The following is a 22,925-nucleotide window of genomic DNA, read 5'->3' as shown; positions in this document are numbered from 1 at the left end:
ATACTATATAGCTTCCCTACCATTACCCTGGTAATTTGTATTTTCTCAGCTATACCCTACAGTTTCAGCGTAAATAAATAATTTAAAACAATATTATAATATTTATATTATTTGGGAAATATGTGCTTTATAAAAAATGATAAATGGTTAAAAAGAGAATGATGAGATAAAAGGAAGTATACAACTACAGTCACTTCCCTGATTTGCACTTTGCCCTTTGTGTGTATTTATTGAGGAAGTCTTTATTGGCAATATTTGGTGATATGAAATAGTGAGTGATGAGCATGATGTTTGGCTGCTGTCATGCCTGAAAAACATCTAGAAGTTGCTTCACACAGGAAGTTCTACAAGTCAGCAGCTTAAACCTGGTTTCTCTCATCCTCTGTTTTTAGAACCTTCAAATATAACATCAGTCCAGTTTTCAGCCTTAATGAAAGCCGCTTATAAACCTGGAAAGTTTTTTTTTTCAGGTCAATTAAAATAAAATAAGTTAGGCTTTCAAAAACTGGATCAGCTTTTTCTCCTTTTGCAAATCTCTAGCAAAAAAAAAAAAAAACTAACCCATCACGTTCCCCAAAACTACAAATTAAAAATTGGTAGCATAGTTTTTAGAAAGTTCACATGAAATTTTTAACTCACAAATATTTCCTTTTTCTATGATAGCAAATGTATGTAGCCTTAGTAAAGGATGAGACCAGACCCTCTACTAAATCTACTCAGTATTACCATACATACCAGTGTACCTGTTATTTGGGGTGCCCAAGTCACAAATAATAAAAAAAGGTACATTCTCATGGACCCACCTGGAGGTAACTGGGGACACTGAAAGTACTTTACACTTCTGGATCACTATACCTTCAATTCTTTACAAAACACTTTGTTCTAGACAGAAAATTAAAATATTTATACAGTTTGCATGACAAATCCAGTAAACATTGTTAGATTGTAAGTTCTTCTGGGCAGGGTCCTCTCCTTCTCCAGTGTCTGTATCTGTCTGTTATTTGCAACCCATATTTAATGTACAATGCTGCATAATATGTTGGCACTATATGAATACTGGTTTTATTATTATTATTATTAATAATAATACTAATAATAAAAATAATCACATTGGTACAAAAAAGTTTTTGCATGTAATACATGGTATGCCCATAAGGTGTCATATTGAAATTCAATTTTAATGTGAACATGCACTACAACTCTGGGGTAATATCCGTTGAGAGGGGATAGAACTTTAGAGAATTTCAAATATCTTTAAAATGATCTTCATTTTTAACTCTTTGTTACATTTTTAAGTTTCATAATTATCTTTGTCAGCCTTAAGGTAGAATTTAGAATAAAAAATGTACATACAAGAAAGAATATATATTTGCTGAGATGTGGGTGACTTGCATGTTATGCAGTTTTGGGCTTGTATGAAATGAACACATATTAGTATGAAGGTTTAAAAGTTCAGGCAATGTTTGAATACATTCTTTTTTAATCATTTTTGTTTATTAAACATTTTAAATAAAAAAATACAAGTATAATAATATACAGGAGAAGGAAACTAAACAAAAGGGGAAAAAGACAAAAGGTACCAACCGTAAACCATTAATCCAACCAGCTCCAGGATAGTCCATATGTAGTCAATTAGTCAATAAACAAAGTCCATTTGCAAGGAGGAGAGCATTATGCAAACAGTAAGGTGATCAACAACTAAACTATATAATAAAGTCGAATGTTCCTTGGGGAACCACAAACTTAACCTGGAGCCCAAACCCATAAAGAAAGAATGAATGAATGAATGAATAGGGAGTCTAGGCACAAAAAGCATTTGTTGTTGGTGGTTCCTGAAATCATTTGAGAAAAGAAGGGTGAGCACCAGAGCAACAATTTCTATAAAATAAAGCATTTGAGAGTCCCAGTCCCTGCTGGGGTGTTAGGGATTAAAATGTCCACAAAAGCATTATTGGTTCTAAGTACATTGTATCAGAATGCTCCAATTGGCAGGCATGCTCATATGTCGGTCATAGTGCCTTTCTGAGCTACACAACACCAAATCCCGGAGGTCTCTAATATCAAGGTCATATGTGTGTTGAAGGCTTTATTTGTGGTATGGTTTATGGTATTTCTTAGGTTTCATTAATAATGGCATCGTGATGAAGTGAAGGAATTCACCTAGCGGATACATCTATTGAGCCTATGTATTTGTAGGCACATTTCTGCATGTAGAGCAATGTGAATTGTTCCATAAACTTGCAAAGCTATGGTCTCTCAATGTGAATAGACAGGGTAGACACAGAGAACAGAGAAAAATACCAGCTCCACTTGCTTATTGATCAGTAACAATATTACATTTTATAACATGCCCAATCACTCATTTTGCTCAGCAACATATGACAAAAATGCCCAGAGACAATACCATGTCTATGGTTACTTTTAGCTTTTTTTTTAATTCTACCAACAACAAAACAATTTCATAGTTAGTCACCATGGTTTTAGCATGTACTTTCAACATTAGGTAATGTAAAAAAAGGAAGTTTATTATTTCAAGCTAAACCACTTGTGCAAGTATAGTATATTGTGACACTTGTTCCTTTTTATTTCTTTTGTTTCCATAACTTATGTACTATATTTCCTGGTAAGGTTCATATAGCATTTGCATCTAGTAGATATTGGCCCACAGATGTCAATAGTGTCACCTTCATTGTTCTCACTTTATGCACATAAAGATTTTGATGCTTATTGGTCTCTGCAGTTATGAAGGTTTTCCACATAATTTAAAATGAGGTGCAATGGAGAATAAAGGGCATATTTATAATAAAAAATGTATCATTTCCTTTAACAGTTAATGTGAGCTGAATTTACATTTCATCAGCAGTACGTACTTGTATGTAAATGGTCAATTGATAAATACTGACAAAATATCATGTATTATTTACAATGAAGGTTTGTGCAGGCAGGTTTGTGGAAGGTATGTATTCAAATTGTGTGCAAAATTTATATTTTTTAAATTGCAATCTGCATTAATCTATGCATTGGCCAGGTCATATCTTGCATCAGCATGTAGCAAAAAGTTTCTGCAACACAATGCAAGCACAGTGCATTGGGTAAATGTAATAAAAATTTTGTGCAGGATTCACAAAAGTACATGCTATAAAAAAGATGATACCATACTTTAATTTTTCCCATGCCTTGTTCTATAATCCATTATCCAAAGGCACACGTTCAGTTATTTTCCTGAAACAGACTTGGCAAGCAATTATATGATTCTTTTATAAGATGTTAGTAGTTGGGTTTGGCTCTGTTTAGATTTATTATGCATCAGTTGTTAGCACAGAAGTGCTGGGTACATTTTCTCATGTGTCCTGTCTGTGTTCCCAGACCTGTATGTCCCGTAAATCTTTTACCGGTAAATGTTCAATATATGCTCACAACAACTGACTGATAGTTAGCTACCAGTATTTTTCAAAACATTTTTTTGTTTTCATTAACTGAGTTTATTTTAGAGAAAACCATAATTTGGGGTGATCAGTTATCATCTGTGCATAGCAGTAGACATGGTGCATCCAGGGTAAAAGCATTGTGCACCCCAACACTGCTTTCCCTCTCTGTGCAGCAGGACAGGCTAGTTATCAAATATTAGACCATCCCCAGCCAGTGGTACATCTTTGACACCTAGTGGTCTATTAGAACAGTAATGTTCTTACAGCTTGTAGGTGTTTTGGTTACAGCCTTGTCTTCCCTGCTTGTGTTTGCTTGACCAGAGTATGGACAGACTTGCAAGAAAAATAAAAAGTATGGGAAAAAAAGTGTGTAAGTAGTAAAATGTAAGTTTCCCCCTGCAGCTAATCCTCCAGTGCCCTGACTATATTGAAAAAAATAAAATAAAATGGAGATTTACTACTCTGTAGTCACCCAGACCATGAAACATTTATTATATTATATGGAAGGGTATGCAATGCAGATCCAGATAGCAGCTGATGAACATTATCATTTACAGCTGCACTGTACAATATCTGTGGCTATCCTCTCCTAAATATTACATTAATTTTATTCCAAGATAAAATCTGCTGTGTCTTTATCCATTTGCGATGCTTCACATACCTATACACTATATTTTAAATATTTTAGGAAATTGTAAGGTAAATGTGAACAGTAGGAGGTTTGGGGAATGTAAAGGTATAGTTTTTCAGTGATTCAATGAACTCTGTTTTAACATCATATTAAACTTAATAGTTTATTATATTAAGGAGACATTTTCCACTCGTCTAGACTCTATGCAGAGACAAAAAATCTTCATATTACTAAAAAGATATAGCTTTTATTTAAATGGAAATGTGTCTATTGTAAATGCAGGAGTTGGTTTCCACTGGCAGCAGAGAAAGTGTATGGAGCTATGCAGGCGTTAGACTGTGCAACAACATGATATCTCAAGGACTACTAAAAAAGTCCTCTTACTACTATTGTAAAAGTCCTCTTAGGTGACTGTTTGGATCTTGTTCTTTGTGTTCTCTGAACAGCGATCCAAAATGAGCTCCTTGCTTGGCCGTGGAGGAATAGCAGGTTGGGCTTTTGTTTTTTCTTCCTCTTTTTCTTCATCTTAAAGAAAGATAAAAAGAAAAATATATTGTTTGGTACAACTAGCACAAATAGTGCAATAAATCATATATTATAGAATGATAAATAGAAAAAAGATAAATAGCCTAAAATAACAAAGGCAAACCCTATTGTTTTAATTTTGTGTTGAGGGAATAGAACTGCTGTCAGATCCCCAACTGTGTGTCCCTGTTAGATTGACTCACTTCCTAAAGTTATCCTATTCACATGTCACCAGAATTAAAAATGAGTGCAGATTCAACATCCAAAGTTCTAGCTACACACCTATGGGTCCGATGGGGAATTTGACAACTTTGCACCCCTGTTGATTGTCCTCTAACTACTAATCTATAGGTGCCATTCACATCAGAGCCCCTTCCATCACACTAAAGTCCCTGCTTTAAATTAAGCCCCCTTTCACATCTAGACTTCCCTTCTGTCACCAGCTTCACATCAGAGTCCACCATTAATCCATTAGATCAATCCATCCATCCACCAGATATCCATTAGCATGAACCTTTACTGGCACATCCATGATTGCAACTTTACTATGAGTTCAATGAAGCCAGCAGATTAAATCTTTTACTGATGTCTTTATTTCCGTGGCTCTAACAGATTACATATTTTAATTCAGAGCCAGGAAGAGGAATCCAATAGTAGAAGATACCCACTAGTGACTCTCTGTTTAACAATGAGCAGCCAAAAAGTGGTCATGAGGAGGGCCCCTACTGGCCTCTGGAGTCTACAGGACAAAAGTAAAGAAAAAAAACCCAATAAAAAAATACAAAAGCTGACAGGTTTTTGCCTTTTGAATATTGATAGCTTCCCACTAATAGGCAATTAGTCTGCCTCCTTTGGCCATGGCTCCACAACTGTATGCATCATATCATGCAGGCCAAATCATACAGAAGCAAATCATTCAGGGCTCAGACCCTCATCAGCAGACAAAAATAGGTATGTGATAGACACAGATATTACATGAACCTGGGAGGATTATTAGGGCTGGAGTCATTTTAAAAAATTTGGCAAATAAATGAACCCTGTAAGTTCATTGCATTTAGGGGGGTGTAGCCTCTGGGTGGGTGGGGGTGTCTTGTACAGGTGAGGTTCAAAGCAGGATCTTTAATTTTGGGCCATTATCTGGAATAGACCAGTAGTGAAGAAAAAAAATCCCACATTGGTGTTTTTAAAATACGGACATTATAGACCATATTAACATTTTGAATTTCAGTACCTACCAATAGTCATAGTTTCCATAGCCTCAATTGTAGACTGACGTACTTTCAGATATTTTTTGCTGTTTCTCCTGTATGTTTCCTGGCTGATCTGTTTACGTTTTTGCGCGTGGATACTGTTAGCATTTGAAATTGTGCCTCTGTGATTGAAGAACAAATAGTTTATGTTTCTTACTATATAACAAGGTGAATACTATATTTTATTCATTATATGACAAGTTTGTGTACATCCGTGTCCAGACATTAAATAATAATACATTTAATAAATTAAAAAGTTTTTAAAATCGACTTTTGCAATTTTTTCAAAATCATATTTTTTAACAACCCCTTATACCAGGGGTCAGCAACCTTTACTATCAAAAGAGCCATTTTGCCTCCTCTTCCACTAAAGAAAAATAGTCTGGAGCCGCAAAACATAACACAGTTTATAAACTTTTAAAAGTTTTAATATTTTTCAAGTGTGCATGTGTAGGCCTACTTTGAAATAAATTAAACACTGAACTATGCCCCTAGAAGCCTCCAGCTTCTAACATATCATCCTGTTACATTAGAAGCTGGAGGCTTCTAACGTAACAGGGTAGATTTTTTTGATGGGCAGAGTTCTTTATGTTCTGATGATAGCCTAACAATTACATTTTAGGGGGTGTTAGTCACAGGTGTCCCCCACTTGCACCTACATTTTTGTTTTTGTACATCTCCTGTTCCAGAGGAATTGGGGTTCAAAGGAGGGGGATGTCATTGTACACACCCATTTGTACACGCCCCGTGGTAGATTTATTTCACTGGTAGATTTTTTTCATTAGAACACCCGATAGGGAATCCCCCTCCTCCGCAGTGTCTTGGGAGGAAGGGGATCCCCCAACAGAGATCCCCCCGCGGCAGCCGAAGGGAGCCACAACAAGGAGGCTGAAGAGCTGCATGCGGCTCCGGAGCCGCAGGTTGCAGACCCCTGCCTTATACAGTAATCTGCCTGAATTCTAATTATCTTGTTCTTACCTTCGGGGTGGCAAACCCTTTGCCCTTGTTTGGTTTCCATCACTAGGAACAGTTTGCTCTGACGTCCGCAAATACATTGCAGGGAAGTAACCAGTGTCATTGTCTCTCCTTAAACAAAAAATAAATATGTTTTAACAACCATGGCTTAAACCCTTTACAAATATTGTCCTAAAAGAGAATTTGTTTGCTTGTCAGTTCATACCTGACAACCCACCAACCATCAAGAAGTTTGTGGATGACTTCAACTGTCTCACCCTCTTTTAAATCCAGCTCATCCTCTAATTCTCCTGAGTAATCTCTTGTAACAATATGCAATTCCCCTGTAAATATAATGACAAAATATTAGTTTTGTAAAAAGATCTTATATTAAAGATAAATATAAAGAACGTTTCATTGTACAATAACATAAAACCAAGTAATACTAATACTCTAATGGTGGTGTTTAAGTATAAGTATTTTAAGTCCCTAAAAATAAAACCCCCACACATTTTTAGTACTTTTCCAAAAGACAGCAGTAAATGAATGGTTCAGTCAGAAAATTACTGATTATACAAAGTTCTGTCTTGTATGTGTGAAGCTCCTGGTCCTCAGAGGCTAGTGTTGACCCCAGTTTTAGGGCACAGCCTCACCCCACAGAATGCAGCTCAAATGGTCTGATATTTACTTCTGCCCCTTTTCAGCTATCACACAGCTTTTCTTCAAGAAGCATGCTCATTGCATCCACTTCAAGCTCATGAGTACTCATGGCCACCAATGGTCCTATAATGTATGGATTTCCCCATAGAAAAAAACTGGACCCTAGCACTCATGCACAGGATGGAGATGACCTGGCAAGGATGCTTTCAGAAGAAAGCCTGTGTGCCTCTGGACAGGGCTGCATTGTGAACATTGCTAGAACAGGTGCAGAAGTAAGTATTAAAGCAGGGGGGTGGGGAAATTCCCTAAAGAGAAATTTGTGCTATGGGTACAAGCACAAGCTTTTTTGCTCGTAAAGAAGTAAAAATCAGGTCTTTTTTCCTAACCAGCCCCGTTGTAATTTTCACTTTATTCGTCGCACCTATTCAGTACCCGCTGCACTTTATGGGTTACCCATGGACGCAAGTCATGCTGTAAAACTTTACACTAGGTAAAGAGAAGACAAAATACTATAGTAAATTGTATGGTTTTTTAACCTACACTAATTGAACAAGGAGTCTGATTTAATACTGTAGGTAACTTACCTGCCCATACTAACTCTTCTCTCGTTTTCTACATAATGTATTAGATGTGCTTGCTGCAGATTCTAAGAATATTACAATTCCAAGGATACCTTATTCTGAGAATATTTTTATTCTTAATCTATTTTACTACTTTTCACAACCAAAACTAAAATTTATGTAGACTTGGAGAACAGATCCTAAAATTCAGACAGCTAGGCTACATATTTCCTTATCACCTGCATAGTTAGGATCTTGCTCTTCAGATTCATCTGGACTATCAAGAGGCTCAAGATAGGCAGCTGGGACCCAGCCTCTTTTGTTCTTCATCTGACAGAACCACCATCCTGGGAAAAAAAGAATAAAATATCAAAGGCCTTCCCATGCTTATGCAACAATGTTTACCTAGGCAGGAGAAAAAGAGAAAAAAATTGTGCAGGGATAATCACGAAATGTATGTGATAGGAATGTACTATTTGCAGCAAACAGACCTTGCAATAGTGGAAAGATGCTTGAGATGACAAACATGGAAAGCACCTTGTAGAACTCCACAAACACAAAGTCACCAACCTTCAAATTACAGACCCATGCAAGCTCCCTTCCTCAAGGCAACATATTGGTGTCACTCTAGGGGACCCTGCATGGCCATGAAACATTGTAACAATGCTTTTATAATTAAGCTAGATTCCTGTATTTTGGTGTTCTGGTGACTTTGTTCTCTTTGCAGGGGTATTCAATGATCTGGCACATATATATATATATATATATATATATATATATATTAGGCAGTATTATTTCAACGCATTTAATTAAATTATAAATATAATGAATTATACATATTATATTGTTATCTTTTTCTGTATCCTTGGTAAAGTAATATTTTTTAATTTTATTGAAATTAGCACCAGCCAAGTACAATTCTGCTACTAGAAAACACAATATCCATAACACTTTGTATATCTGATGTGATTTTCTTTAAATTTTACAATGCACGATAACCTAAGCTTAATTCTTAATTGGCAACATACACTCCTTGCAGCATGGTAATTATTGTATGTAAGTGAGTAAATCAGTAGGAGTGCTTTATAATTGTTCTGCTGTTCAGAAAATAAATATATTAAAATAAAAATAAAATAAAATAAATACAAATACTTTAAAAAACAAATTACCATTCTCATTCTTCTCTACTACGTCAACCACATCACCTTCTTTTACAGTCAGCTCACTCTTAGAACTCTTTTCATGGTCTGCAATTGCACGATACGACTGGAGAATAATGGGACCTGTTATGTCTGTCAAAAGAAAACAGTGACACTTTTACACAAGAATAATACAGGGCTTATAATATATAGGAATAAAACAGAGTGGTCAATATTCACATTTTCTGACCCTTCTTTCCCAGTATTAAGTGCAAGCATTTTCATTGCCTATCTTGCTAGCAAACAGTATACTATGTATATTAAAGGGTTGCAGGAAAAATACTTTTTTTACGTGGAACAGAACTTTGCAGTCACTTACTGTGCAGTGTAAGACATAGGGTGAGTTTTCATAATAGTTAAAAAAAAACAAAAACGAAATCCACCCCCAGATTTTCCTTACCTGACACATTTTTCTTTGTGGCTTCTTGCTTCAGTAAAAAAGTTTCAGGCTTTCGACCACTGATTAAAACAATGAACAACAACAAAAATGTGTCACAAATATAACACCAAAAACAAATAAAAAAGGTTTTGTATTCTGAGCATGCAGCCACCAGGGAAACTAATAAAATGCTGTGCCAAAATCTGATGCTGTCATAGTTTGGTAACTTTGCTATAAATGTCGCTGTGGGCATATCCTAAAAGTACATAACCTAAAGAAGGCTCATATACAGGTGCGGGCATGGGAGCTGCAAAGTGTGCTGCTACAAGATGGCCCCAGACCCCCTCAGCCCAGAAGGGCCCCAAACTAGTTGCAATAGTAACAGCATAAAAGCTTAATGTATCACAAAAATCATACTCACAGATTGCTTGATGTGGGGTTTATGTCATCAGGTCTAACTTTAAAGAAGTTGACAACGTGAAGACAACGGGAGATCTTAGGAGGGAGGTTGAGTAAAGACAGGAAGTAGTCAGACAGAGTAACCTGCCTGTTTTCTGTAGTCCTCAGCCCATCAAACCACTTTGGTGCTGGGAAAAACAAATTTAGAAAATGTTATTTTATTTAATAATTTAATTAATTTATTAAAGTATAACTGATTTATGTATTATGAAACAAAGAAGCTGTAACTTCAGCCAAAATGTTTTTTTTATCTTCATTTTGGATAGGATGAAAAAAGAGTTAGTACTGGAGATTTTAGTTGAGGTTTCTTTACTTGCTGCTGTGCCATTGCTTTTGCTTTCCAAACATGGGAAAACATAAAATCACTATAAGAGGTGTTTGCTGTCTTTCCCCCTATTGAGAATATTTCCTCACTTCCTGATGTGTCACTGGGATCAAATTTGATTGAAAATCTCCCCAATAAGCACACAATACATATATATATATATATATATATATATATATATATATATAATATATAACACCTAATATATATTTTTGCATTTTGTTTGCTGCATTGGAAAAGGAGTCTATTGTGCCTCCAGAACTCTGTGTTAGTCTGAAAGGAATCACAGTAAACAGATATTTCAAAAACTGAGAGTGTTGACATTTTTTTCTTTTAGATTCATACAATTTACAATTTTTTTTTCTTTCTATTTTTTGTCTACACGGACTGTTACTATACCATTTTTTAATTGATTTATGGGACTTTATACAAGTGTTTAAAAGTTTTTTTAACAAGCTTAGAAATGCCTATAAAAGCCCACTTGCTTTTGTTGACGTTTGTAAGAGTTCCTTCCTTAAAGGCGTTTAAAGCAGACATGTAAAATGCCTCTAAATGTGTGTAAACTCTTCCATTTGTTTGGGGAACAATTTTAATCAAATTTTTTGTTGACTTCAATTTTTAGGCGTATTTACACTAAAATAGGTATGCTGATTCTGAAAGTGCAGATTCTGATTCTGAAATAATAATGCGATTACTGTAGCGTGGATTTGTATAGGCTATTCATTTACATGCAAGACAGTGTGATCAGAGGTTGTGCGCTGCTCTACGTAGTGAATAAGCAAAATTTATTTTTCTACACACACGTATTTCCTCTTTTTTCAGATCATGTCTGGCTGTGCTGTTTCCCGTCTAAAGTGCCTAAACAACCCTGATTGATTTTGTTATATCTGTGGCCTTTTCACCATTCCCAGTCAAAGGGCGAACATCAGCACATTTGTAGAGTAAGCCTATTTGGCATATTTCACAGTTAAACTTTGTGATCAAGATAAAGTCTTGGGCCCTCATAAGGTGTGCAGTGTGTTGAGGGTTTACGGATGTGCACAAAGGGAACACGTGATAAGATGCTTTTTGGTATACCCATGGTTTGGCGAGAGCCAGGAGATCATTTCAGTGACTGTTACTTTTGTATAGTGAAAACTTCAGGATATACCAAGAGAAATAAATGTAACATAGAGTATCCTAGTCTACCATCGGCTGTACGCCCAGTAGCTCATTGAGATGAAATCTCAGTGCCAGTTTTCATTACACTACCCTCTCTTGAAGAACATGATTATGGTGATGAACTAGGTAACAACTATGATAAAGAGTTTGAAATTGAAGAGGACTCTGATCGTAAGGGATTTGATCAGCATTAGTTGACTGATTTGGCATGTGATTTGGGACTATCGAAGAAGGCTTCAGAACTCCTAGCATCAAGACTGTGAGAAAAACCTACTTGAAAAAGGAACAAAGGTATTGTACTTTTGAACCAGAGAAATTGCATTTCTGCAGTACCTTAGAACTGACAGTGGCTTTGTGTATTGCCATAACATACCTGGTTTAATGGAGAAATTGGGAATTCCAATCTATAACTCAACTGAATGGCAACGTTTCATCGATATCTCAAAGAGGAGCCTAAATTGTGTCCTCCTTCACAATGGCAATATATTTGGGTCAGTCCCAATAGGACATTCAGTTTCTCTTTGTGAAGAATATGCAGATATAAAGAGAGTAATTGAGTTGTTGCAATATCACCAACACAATTGAGTCATCTGTGTTGACCTTAATATGGTATGCTTCCTTCCTGGTCAGCAACGTAGATACACCAAGTAACCCTGTTATCTGTTCATGTGGGTCAGCACAGCTTGTGAGAGGCATTGGGTGGAAAGGATTGGCCTCCAAGATCTTCCCTAAAACCAGGTGATCCAAACATTCTACATGAGCCACTTGTTGATAGAAAGAATATTATATTCCAACCACTGCACATGAAACTGGGTCTGATAAATAGGGATGAGCGAGAATGCCTCTGACATTCTTGCAAAATTTTCCCCGATCTTCCGATGGGTCAGCGAAATTTCGCAAATTCCTTCCAAGTGCAGGTTCCCACACTCCCTGGGTTGATAAGTACAGCCCAGTGACCGTGGGAACTTGCAGTCACAACTGATTGGAGGCAAGCGAGTGCTTCCAATCAGCTGTGACTGCAGGCGAACTCTCAATGGACATTCTCTATTGAAAGTTCATCTGAGTTCAGTTCCCACAGTCACCGGGCTGTACTTATCATTGATAAGTACAGCATGGTGCCGGTGGGAACCGCGGTCAAAGCTGATTGGAGGCGCGCAAGTGCTTCCAATCAGCTGTGACTGCGGGCAAACTCTCAATGGAGTTTCTCCATTGAGAGTTCATCTGAGTTTGGCAAGAACACGACCTTGTGGCGAATCACAAGGCCGTTCTCGCTTACATGTTCTGTAAGCGAGAAAGGCCCAATTCGCCTCGAAATTAAAAATTTTGCTCGCCCATTCCTACTGATGAAGCAGTTTGTTAAAGCTTTGCCAACTGAAGGTAATTGTTTCAAGTACCTCATTTTGGCATTCCCTAGCCTGTCATTTGAAAAAATAAAGGCCGGTGTGTTTGATGGTCCACAGATTCGGCAGCTCATCAAAGATGAACAATTCATCAGGACAATGTCAGAAGTCAAAAAGAATGCTTGGTTGTCAAGGACTTTCATGGAAACACACAAGCTAATAATTACCCAGAAATTGTCCAGAAACTCTTGGAGAGCTACAAAATGCTTGGTTGCAATATGAGCATCAAGGTGCAGTTTCTGCATAGCCATCTTTCTAACTCCCTGGAAAACCTTGGTGCAGTCAGTGATGAGCAAGGTGAATGATTCCACCAAGATTTGACGGTCATGGAAGGTATCAGGGTAGATGGGATGTACATATGATGGCTGACTATTGTTGGAGGATCCGGCGGGATTATCCTAACACCGAACACTCCGGGAAAAACTATAAACGTAAATTTTTACCTTAACCGCTTACCCGATTAGATTTCAAATGTTTTACTGTAAAAAAAAATGTCATGGAGTAACAATAATTCCTTTGTATGATCAAGAGAAATTGAAATAAACAGTACATTCAAACTATTATTTCATTATTTTTTTAATTGTATGTAAAATTTTTATGTTTTTTGACAAAAATGGAGGGTACACTGTATTGTAGAAACTGGATGTGATAGCAAAAAACTGGGGTCATTTCTGGATTGATTTCAATTGAAACAATTATGAGCATTTTCAAGTAGTTAAAAAATGTCAATTCAACCAAGAGCTTTCTTTAAAAATCTCAAAAGCGTGCCCCCTAAAAACATCCTGGTGTAGGCTAGCCTAATCAAATGAATTCGAGTTTCAAACATCTGCTTATAAACGCTCAGGGGAAACAGTCTGTGTAGATTTTGTGTGGGTGTGGGTATGGATGATTAAAAATATATATTGGAGTGTCAATCTCCTCTTTGCTTTTAAACTACAAAAATAAACAGTTTGACCAAAAAGATCTGCAGCTAATAAAGCTGGGGCTACACGGACTGTTTCCCCAGCGTTTAACCTGTGGCTTTAAAAGCCCATGTTTGAAATTCAGGCATTCTAAAGCTTGCCTTTAAACTGTTGGAAAAAGCTAGAAAACGTCTATGCCCTGTTTTATCCCGAATATGTTTTTAAGCATTTATAAACGCAGGAAAACACCCCTATTGAAATCAATGGACGCGTTAACCCCACGTTTAAATTTTTAGGCGTTATCTATCCTGTTGTAGATTAGCCCATTGGAATGCATAAGTATTTCAAACACTCAGGTTAAACACCGGGGAAACAGTCCTTGTAGACCCAGCCTAACAGATACCACAGGACATTTTCAGAAGTCTTGTGGTTTGTTCATGCCTTGACAGGTCTCATCAGTTTTGTTGGCACAAAAGATACTTACATAATATTAGGCAGGCGATTTTAAAGTTTTGGCTGATCAAAATATATTAGGACTACAGAGTATAAAAACCATACCTATAATTCTAGATTAGTGTTTCTCCACCTTTTTAACATAAGGGAACCACTTGAACTACCTTTCAGATCTTCAGGGAACCCATGCTATAATTACTATATCCACAACTCACAGTACATTTTTGTGCTGGCCAGTGGGAAAAATGCCACCTACAAATAGCCAAAAAGATTATTGGTGACTAACCTGAGAGTCACAAACTGCTCATTGCTAATGGAACTCCTAGCAACCTCTGCTGGAAACCTAAGGCTGAGAAACACTGGTCTAGAATGTGAAACTCCTGTTGGACTGACATCAGCAGTTGTCTCTCTTTTTTCTTTTACTGTGAATTAACGTAAATTGTCATTTAAACTCATAAGACTGACATCTCCTAACTCTTATCTCCTAACCTTTCACAATAACTCAATAAGAAAGGAAAGGAAACTACAGGTGGTATAACTGACCTGTTTCAGTTCTCTTTTCTATGCTTCAGTATATAAAAACATCAAAATTATAGTCCCCAGAAAAATTGTTTATGTGCATAATGACTTTAAAAGTATTTTCTAACAGTTGCATATAATCCTTCGAAAATCAGAATCTATAATACTGATGTTCTGGACAACATTTTTAAAGTCTTGCAATAGCTAAAACTGCTTTGCAGTTCTTCAATTATTCTATATACTCTGTTAGGCACTGAATAATATGTTACCTTGCTATAAAGGGGGTAGATAAAGAGGTAATAAAGTCTATTTTTTTATCATTATTTCTTAAAAGGTATAAAATATATAAAACATTCTTAAAGAGAAACCATACTCAAAACTCAAAAAACAAAAACACACACCTTCAATCCTGCAGGGCAATCTGATCACTACAGGGGTGTCCGGCATTGGGTCCCACGTCGTCTCGGCATCCGTCCTGGAGCAGGCGCTCTGGGCACCGCCATCTTCGTCTTCTCTTCCAGGGTCTTCATCCTATGTCACCCAGCCCATGCGTGAGATCGGGAGACGTAGGATGAAAAAAAATGTGCTGATCTCACTGCACATGCCTGAGATCGGCAAATTTTTCTCTTTGAGCAAAAAGGCACCTTCTGCGTCCAAGAGCCTCCTGGGATGCCATGTTAAAAAAAACAAAAAAACAAAGTTTTTACCTAACATAAAAGGGTTCTCTACCATTTCATGTAAAGTAAAAATTCTGAGTTTAGGTACGCTTTAAAGAGGAACTAAACTGAAAAGTTCTTAAAAAAAATTACACCTACCTTTATCGGGTCCCGCGTCGTCCCGGCATCCGTCCCCAAGCCGTCACACTGAGCGGCGCCATCTTCGCCTCTTCTTCCTGGTTCCTCTTCCTACGTCACCCCATCCAGGCACGAGACTGGGTGACGTAAGATGGGGAAAAAAACTTGCTGATCTTATGTAAAGTGAAATTTCTGAGTTTAGATATGCTTTAACAAACATGTGTTGAATGAACTAGTGGCAAATCATGCTGAGCAGTACTGTATTGCAGTTTTTCTTTTTTATATATATTTATATATATATTTATATATATATTTTTTATAATATAAATAATATATGTAAAATAAATTTTGTAAATTGTAATTTTTTTTAAATTGTAAATTGTAATTTTGTAAATTTTGTAAATCTAATTTGATAATATTTTTAAGTTCTCTTTATTTTCCAGTAAAAGAAAAGGTTACTTTGCCATAAATGAAAAAAAATCTTCCAAAGTATTACATTTAATATTCCTTTAAGATGCAATATATAATAGTTTTTTGTTGTTTTAAAACAGAATCCAAGAGCAGAGTAGCTTTCCCCAAATAGTATATCCAACCTTAAATTAGGTAAAGTTGCTACTCAGGAGTGGTATAAGATGGCTCTTGTGTGTAGAAGTCATATGTTCCCTAATAAAATTCAAGAACTGTATATTTTTAAAGGAACTTTTATACAATGATTACCTGGCAAATGGGGTATTGTTCTGTGTTCTTTGTTAATTTCTCCGGACTCAATAGGAAATTTTTCTTTAAGTGCTTTCTAGAAATAGAGAAAATAAAGGCAATAAAAATACAGCCATAATAAACCTAACCAGCACCATAAGAACAAGACAATATTAATATATTTATTATTATAAATATAATATGGCTTTTTTATTTATGGGTAAAGTGGGTATGTATTTCTACTCTATAAGGTATACATTGAATTTTTGTCTAAGCTTTGGGGAGGTTTACAATTACTTCATAATTGATGTTTGATGTGTGTCACACAGAATAGGAATCAGGGACAAATGTTCCCTTTGCCAAAAATTATAGTGATAAAATATGTTTATAGAAGCAGAGAAGGGTTATTAAAACGTTCTTCAGGTATAATTAGTCTTTTATGCGCTCATTTGTGGGTTTGCCTTCCCTTTCTATTTAGATGACAGAAGTCATACAGAGCAGAAAAGGAGATCATAGGAAAGGCGTTGGTAAAAATGAGACTTGTTCCTAGTGTTAATAGGAAATATCAAGTAGCTAGTATTTTTTTTTTTTTTAGGAGAGGTGGCTTACCGTTTAAAAGGTCACCAACAGAATTGTAAACCTGATAGAGGTTGTAACTCTTTTTACACTTGCAGCTCTATACATAACAAAAGTTTGACTTGGCATGGCTGTATAGTTAATCAAAAAGTAAGATTCAACTATTATCTCTTCATGACTCTGTTGGGATGCCTATTCTGTCCTATGTGGATTGTTTTGCCAGGCAAACTGCTTCACTGACCTCTAGGGATTAAGCAGGCTGCAACATTTTAGCCAATCACATTGAAATCTGATGCAATACCCATTCCATTTTACATGGTCATGTAAGCTGTTATGGTGCACAGATCTTCAGAACTTCAGATCTTATCACTGATAGTTTAATATGATTGGATTGCCAATACAAGAATCTGAAGTGAATACAACAACTAGCTAAAAGTAACTGATTATCTGTCCTGGCAGATCCATGAATGACGAGCGACTGACTGAAGAGGATAACAGCACTGTATGTACAGCACTCGTTCATGAATCTTTCAGTCTAACGCAGCCTAAAGCTACGTACACACGTCAGATTTTTATCGCCCGATAATCGGCATCGGCCAATTATCGGGCGAAAATCTGCCGTGTGTACAGTCGGTGTCGTCCATCGTCCGGATGACCGACCTGCCGGATCCACGGACGATGGACGACAGCCGATCCTAATGAAAGGGAAGGGGAGAGCGCGCAGCAGGGTGCCGCTCCGTCGCTCTCCCCCTCCCCTCTCCATAGAGCATGAACGGTGCTGTATGTACAGCACCGTTCATGCATCGTGCACTCCCTTGTCGTTGGAAAGGATTGTGAAAGATCCTTTCCAACGACAAAAATTGGAAGTGTGTACGCAGCTTTAGTCCTTTTTTTTTAGTAATTAGTTGCCATTGTCATATGCAGATACCACTGATAAATCTCTTGTAAATTTGCCTTAATTAATTCCTATCAATCTTTCCTTTAGCCAATTTGTGTTCTATTTAAACTGCAGATTTTACAAACAATGTTTCATGCCTTGATTTTTTTTTGCAGATAACTTAAATGTGCTTTATACCAGAAGTTTTAGTTTGTGGTATTATAACCGAGATTGATATTGCTGATAATAAAAGTATCCATGGTCAAACTGAAATACCATACTCTTGTTTATTTTCCAGTAAAATACATTGAAAATAAATAATTCTTAAAGAACAATACCACCAAATGAAAATGTAGTGCCCCCCTCAAAAAATCTATCACATACATATGTCAAAATATATTTGTATTACATTCCACAAACAAGGTTTAAATCAAAATTCAAAGCCTGAAGCCAAATAATATGACCAGGAAAGGAAGGTTAATTTACCTATTGCACATAAAACACACAACTATTCTACAAGCTCTACCAAAATTACTTTTAAAATTGCTGATTTATCTAAAATAAAATAAATAAAAATCTCAGGATTTAACATTTAAATTGAATCATTCAAAGAATGAACAAAGAGTGTCTTTCTGTGGGAAGGGTTTTAAATTCCATGCAGAAGTTGACGTCTGTGCTCTTCTTCCTTCTATCGGTTTATCTCTGTACAAACATTGTAGTTAATTTTGATTCCTAGTTTATAATTTCCACAGTGATACAATATACCTTTATTGAGTAAAAATGTAGCCATATCACCTAGAATTACAAGCATGTTGAAAAGAATTATCAGAAATGGTCGCATACATGGTTTTTATATAGATGGGTACAGTATGTGGAAAAGGAAAAACAAGCAAAGGTACATATCAGAACATTAACACATACTCACATGAAACTCATGAATTTCAGTATATTTTCTGTACACAAGTTTTTCTGTGAGATCCTGCCATTTTACCATGAACATGTATACCTAAAAAAAAAATAGTACACTGTACAATATGATAAACATTTTATAGACTTTGACATAAAATGATTGTATTAATTGTATATTATTTTAAGGATTTAATGAACACAACGCACTAAGAGACTCATTTAGGGCCAGTGTCAGTGGCATTAATGTGACATCAAATTTAAATGCTTAGATGCAGATTTCATGGACGTGTATTTTATCTCATTTTGATCTGATTTAACCTGCTATAAACAGGTAATGCATTCACTTAGGCTTATTTTTAAGTGAACAAAATTCCATTGAAAAAAGTTGTTGAACAAGTTAAAGAAAGTTATAAAAGTGACATGGGGGAGCCTAAAAGATGGCACCCAGAAAAACTTACATATACTTTAAGCCTTGAGTCAGTGACACCGCATTCTTCCTGAGGAAGCCATAAAGGGTATGACAGGTTATGAGTTCAGACCTATAAAGCGTTTGCCCTTCCAAAGCAAAGACATTTCCCAAACCTCCAGTTGGGAAACAGCACTGAGTACCCCACAGAAAGATCAAATGATTGCCTTCCTTGGGGCGACATGTTACATCGTCCCTAGGGCCATCTCAACCAGGTACATGCATGACTTGGGAGCTACTGTCAATCAACTGAGGAGCAGTGGAGTGGCTTGATGCAAGTTACATGCCTAGCCATAGTCAGGATCAAAGTACATGTGCACTCATCCTTATCAACTGGTTTGATGTCCATGGGATCTGAGCTTATCTGTACATGTCACTGCGCAGGGTTGGGAGTCCAGGATACAGTCCCTAGTGAGAATGTGCAGCACACAAAAGGTGGTCATAGTAGTTGGCAAAATTACCCTTAAAATGGCAATGAAAGGAAATAAAAATCTCATTGGGAAATTAAACAAAAGACAGAGCCTGCAAACAAAAGGAAGGCACCACAAATGAAAGTTCCACAGTTACAGTTATACAAATTTTTGGGATGGAGTGCTTAATACCACTTTGCTAAAAATTATTTAGGTTTAGCTAAGGGTTAATATGTGGTCATATACCAACAAGTATTATTTTGTTTTTATAATTGAAGGTTTGTTGAGACCTATGTGCAGAGCTAAACTCAACACACTATTATAAAAGGCATCATAACAAAATTGTTACAATGTATGTTACATTGGGTAAATAATCTGGGGTGTTGGAGCTCAGTGGTCCGAATGCAGCTTCCCCTGCCTTCGTGTTGACTCGGCCCTGGGGTCCCAGATACATGTGAAACCAAAATCAGATACATGCCTGGAGAGTCTGATTTTAATAACTCCCAAGAATTATTCCAGTAACTATAAAGATCCCTCACTTTTTGATTCTCCTGAATATATACATCAATATCTGTCTAATTTGCACAGTGTAGAATTCTAGGCAATCATAACTCTGAGACTGAATGATTCTTTGCTAAATGTTCTTTCAACCAATATTTGTCCTGTGTTGTAAAAAAAAAAGTTGTACTTGAGAACATATCCAACATGACATTTTAAAGCTTTATTTAAGATTCCACTTCCACTTTGCTTTTCTGTAGGATTGAAAAGCACAAAGAAAGTGCAACATCTTAAACAATATAATATTTGTGAATCAGTGGAGGTGACATCCACTGCAGTTCAATCTGACCAGTGCATATGCATTAATTGCCAGTGATTAGTTCATCTGTAGTACAAGTCGCAATCATTTCTTAATAAATACACCTCTTAGTTGTCAAATAATGCTTTGACCCTTTATCCTACTACCACAAGAATAGCATGCATAGATGACACGCTAGCAAAGCAATGTATTTAGACATTTTTTGTTATATTCAAAATGTAAATTAAGTTCTGCTTTCCATAATACTTACATAATGCTGGCTGGGAAAGAATCTTTTCTCAAAGCCAAGAAGCTGAATGTGCCTGATGAAGGGTTCCGTCATAGTAAATCTCAAGTATTTTATAAAATGTAAGTAAAGCAATCCAAATTGTGCCAAGTTCTTTCACAGCTGTAGATGTAACAGACTAAAGCTCAGGACACCAGTGTACCAAACTGAAAAGAGTTGCAACAGAAGTAGGTGTGAACAGTGCAGAGCTGATGTAATGCTCTGATGGGTTGGAGACAAACTGTATCAGCATTGTGAAATTGTAAGAAATAGTCCATCCTCTTCCTAGGTAAAGGCTGCTCAATTTAAACTTACATAGTTGTCGAAAAGCTAGTTTAATTTTAGGGGCAATAATATACTGTAGCTTATTTGTTGATTTCTCCAAACATAAAGGCTCATCCACAGATTAAACAAAAATGATAGGCTGCATACACACGCAAGATAATTGTCTTGCTTATATTGGGTGAGAATCTGACATGTACAGGGGTCACCCAGCGTCATTCATCAATTCAGCATGGAGGATCAATGAATGGCTATTGGGAACGACCGCTATGCGTGCCGCTCACTCGTTGCCCCCTCCTCCCCTCTCCATAGATTTGAATGAGCGCTATGTGTACATTGCTCATTTGTTCATCTGTCACTGGAAACTATTTTGAAAAATCATTTGCAGTGACACAAATCCTATGTATATACATAGCCTAAGTGAATGATGTCTTCAGATATAACACTGATATGTGATTTATGAGGATAACTATGGACCATGGAAGTAAGAGGTCACTTAATGTATGACCTACTGGTTGCCTAATCTCCTGCCTATAGCACACACTGTCCTCACAAGGCTGTGCAATTTATTACAGTCTTAAAAATATTTGCTTGGGTGTAATTAAAACCTGATAGGACCATGAATGTAGTCACTGCAGTATGGATAGTAAATTCATATTAGCAGTGAATACAATCCTACGGCTCATTGCCCAAAAATCTAAAAGCACATAATTCACTGATCATGGCAACGTGACTACAGATGAAGGAAGTTTAAATTAAATCTTGGTGGGAGGGTCAAATAAGTTGAGAAAATGTATATACTTTACTATTAACTTATACCCTTAGTTCATAAGACCAATAAAAAATTATTTCCCTTGTCCCTGTAAAAATGTTACTGGACAATGTAACTTCTGCATACTACTGACTATTTCTCCACAAGTCTTCAGGAATGTAAAAAAGCAGCTTGAAGAAGGTCAAATGTAGATTAGAAGGAGGTCAACTACAAGTCAAATGTACCTTTAATATATTCTGAATAAGCTTAGAAGCATCTCTCACTGATGTTGCCAGAAACTCACTGACACACAAGGCAGTTAATTGTGTACAGGATAAATAGCTACACTCGATATACTAACCACAGGGATTATATTTTCTGTAGTCTGTACTAATCAGTCAGCAGACAATTGGGTTCTAAAACAATATTAGCAGTGCACTTAGTTTTATTTCCATTTAATTGCTTTTAAATTTTACTATATTAAATAAGCTAAATTAAATATCTCTTGCAAAGGGCTAATCAGTTTTATTTATTTCAGTTACGTGAACAGTCTGATTTACTTTACTAGATCAACAACCAGACCCACATCTGCAAATCCATGGCATGTTATAGGATTGCTTTCTGAATTTGAAATTTCCAATAATACTCCAGATAGATTGGATAGAGTCTTGTCACCATTGGGTCCATTTCCCTCCTATTTCTCAGAGATGCAACAGGAAAGGCCACTGTCTGAAAATGAGGGGAATTCCCTTTTAGACAGTTATCAGTGAAACAGATGTCTCTTTTGGAAGATTTCCCCCTATCTTGTGTACTAGAAACCACTTCAACATTTTGGATTTTCCCTCACTTTCTCTCTCGGTAACCAATATAAATATAGTCACTAGTAAAAAGAAAGGGCTGACTCCCCAATGAAATCACAGACTGCAATTAAAGCTTACAGATGGTTTAACCTATTCACAGTCTAATAAAAAAACAGGTTTTGTCCAGAGAAACAACAAGACCAAAGCCAAGCCCTCTTCTTAGTTTTTAGGGGAGTTGTCTGTAGAATTGTTAAAACAGCAATAACCGTAATGTAAAAATAGTAAAAGGTGGCTTTTGTTGGTAAAAATCCATATACCGCAATATTACATACATTTGACAATGTAATGAAACATGGCATAATTAGAATCAAGGTGGGGGTTTGTAGGTAGAGAGTTTATGGGTCAGGTCAGCTGTGGGCCCAAAAAACCAGACCCACATGTCACTATTGTTGGTAACCACTTCCAAAAGCCATCACA

General features: G+C 36.4%; 1 protein-coding gene across 1 annotated transcript; it reads right to left on the bottom strand.

Annotated features, from left to right (window-relative positions):
- Positions 1-1,472: 1,472 nt before the first annotated feature.
- On the bottom strand, positions 1,473-20,801 carry NCF1 (neutrophil cytosolic factor 1). Its single transcript, XM_072415866.1, has 11 exons — positions 20,601-20,801; positions 18,674-18,754; positions 16,317-16,392; positions 10,008-10,173; positions 9,608-9,666; positions 9,178-9,300; positions 8,248-8,355; positions 7,015-7,132; positions 6,813-6,920; positions 5,820-5,956; positions 1,473-4,584 (listed from the first exon to the last, which is right to left on the bottom strand). Exons 1-11 carry the CDS (start codon positions 20,670-20,672, stop codon positions 4,463-4,465), a joined length of 1,170 nt encoding a protein of 389 aa, XP_072271967.1. The 5' UTR covers positions 20,673-20,801; the 3' UTR covers positions 1,473-4,462.
- Positions 20,802-22,925: the final 2,124 nt, after the last annotated feature.

Source organism: Pyxicephalus adspersus, chromosome 1 (assembly GCF_032062135.1).
Source record: "Pyxicephalus adspersus chromosome 1, UCB_Pads_2.0, whole genome shotgun sequence".
Classification (NCBI taxonomy): domain Eukaryota; kingdom Metazoa; phylum Chordata; class Amphibia; order Anura; family Pyxicephalidae; genus Pyxicephalus; species Pyxicephalus adspersus.
This window is presented reverse-complemented; position numbering and strand designations above follow the sequence as displayed.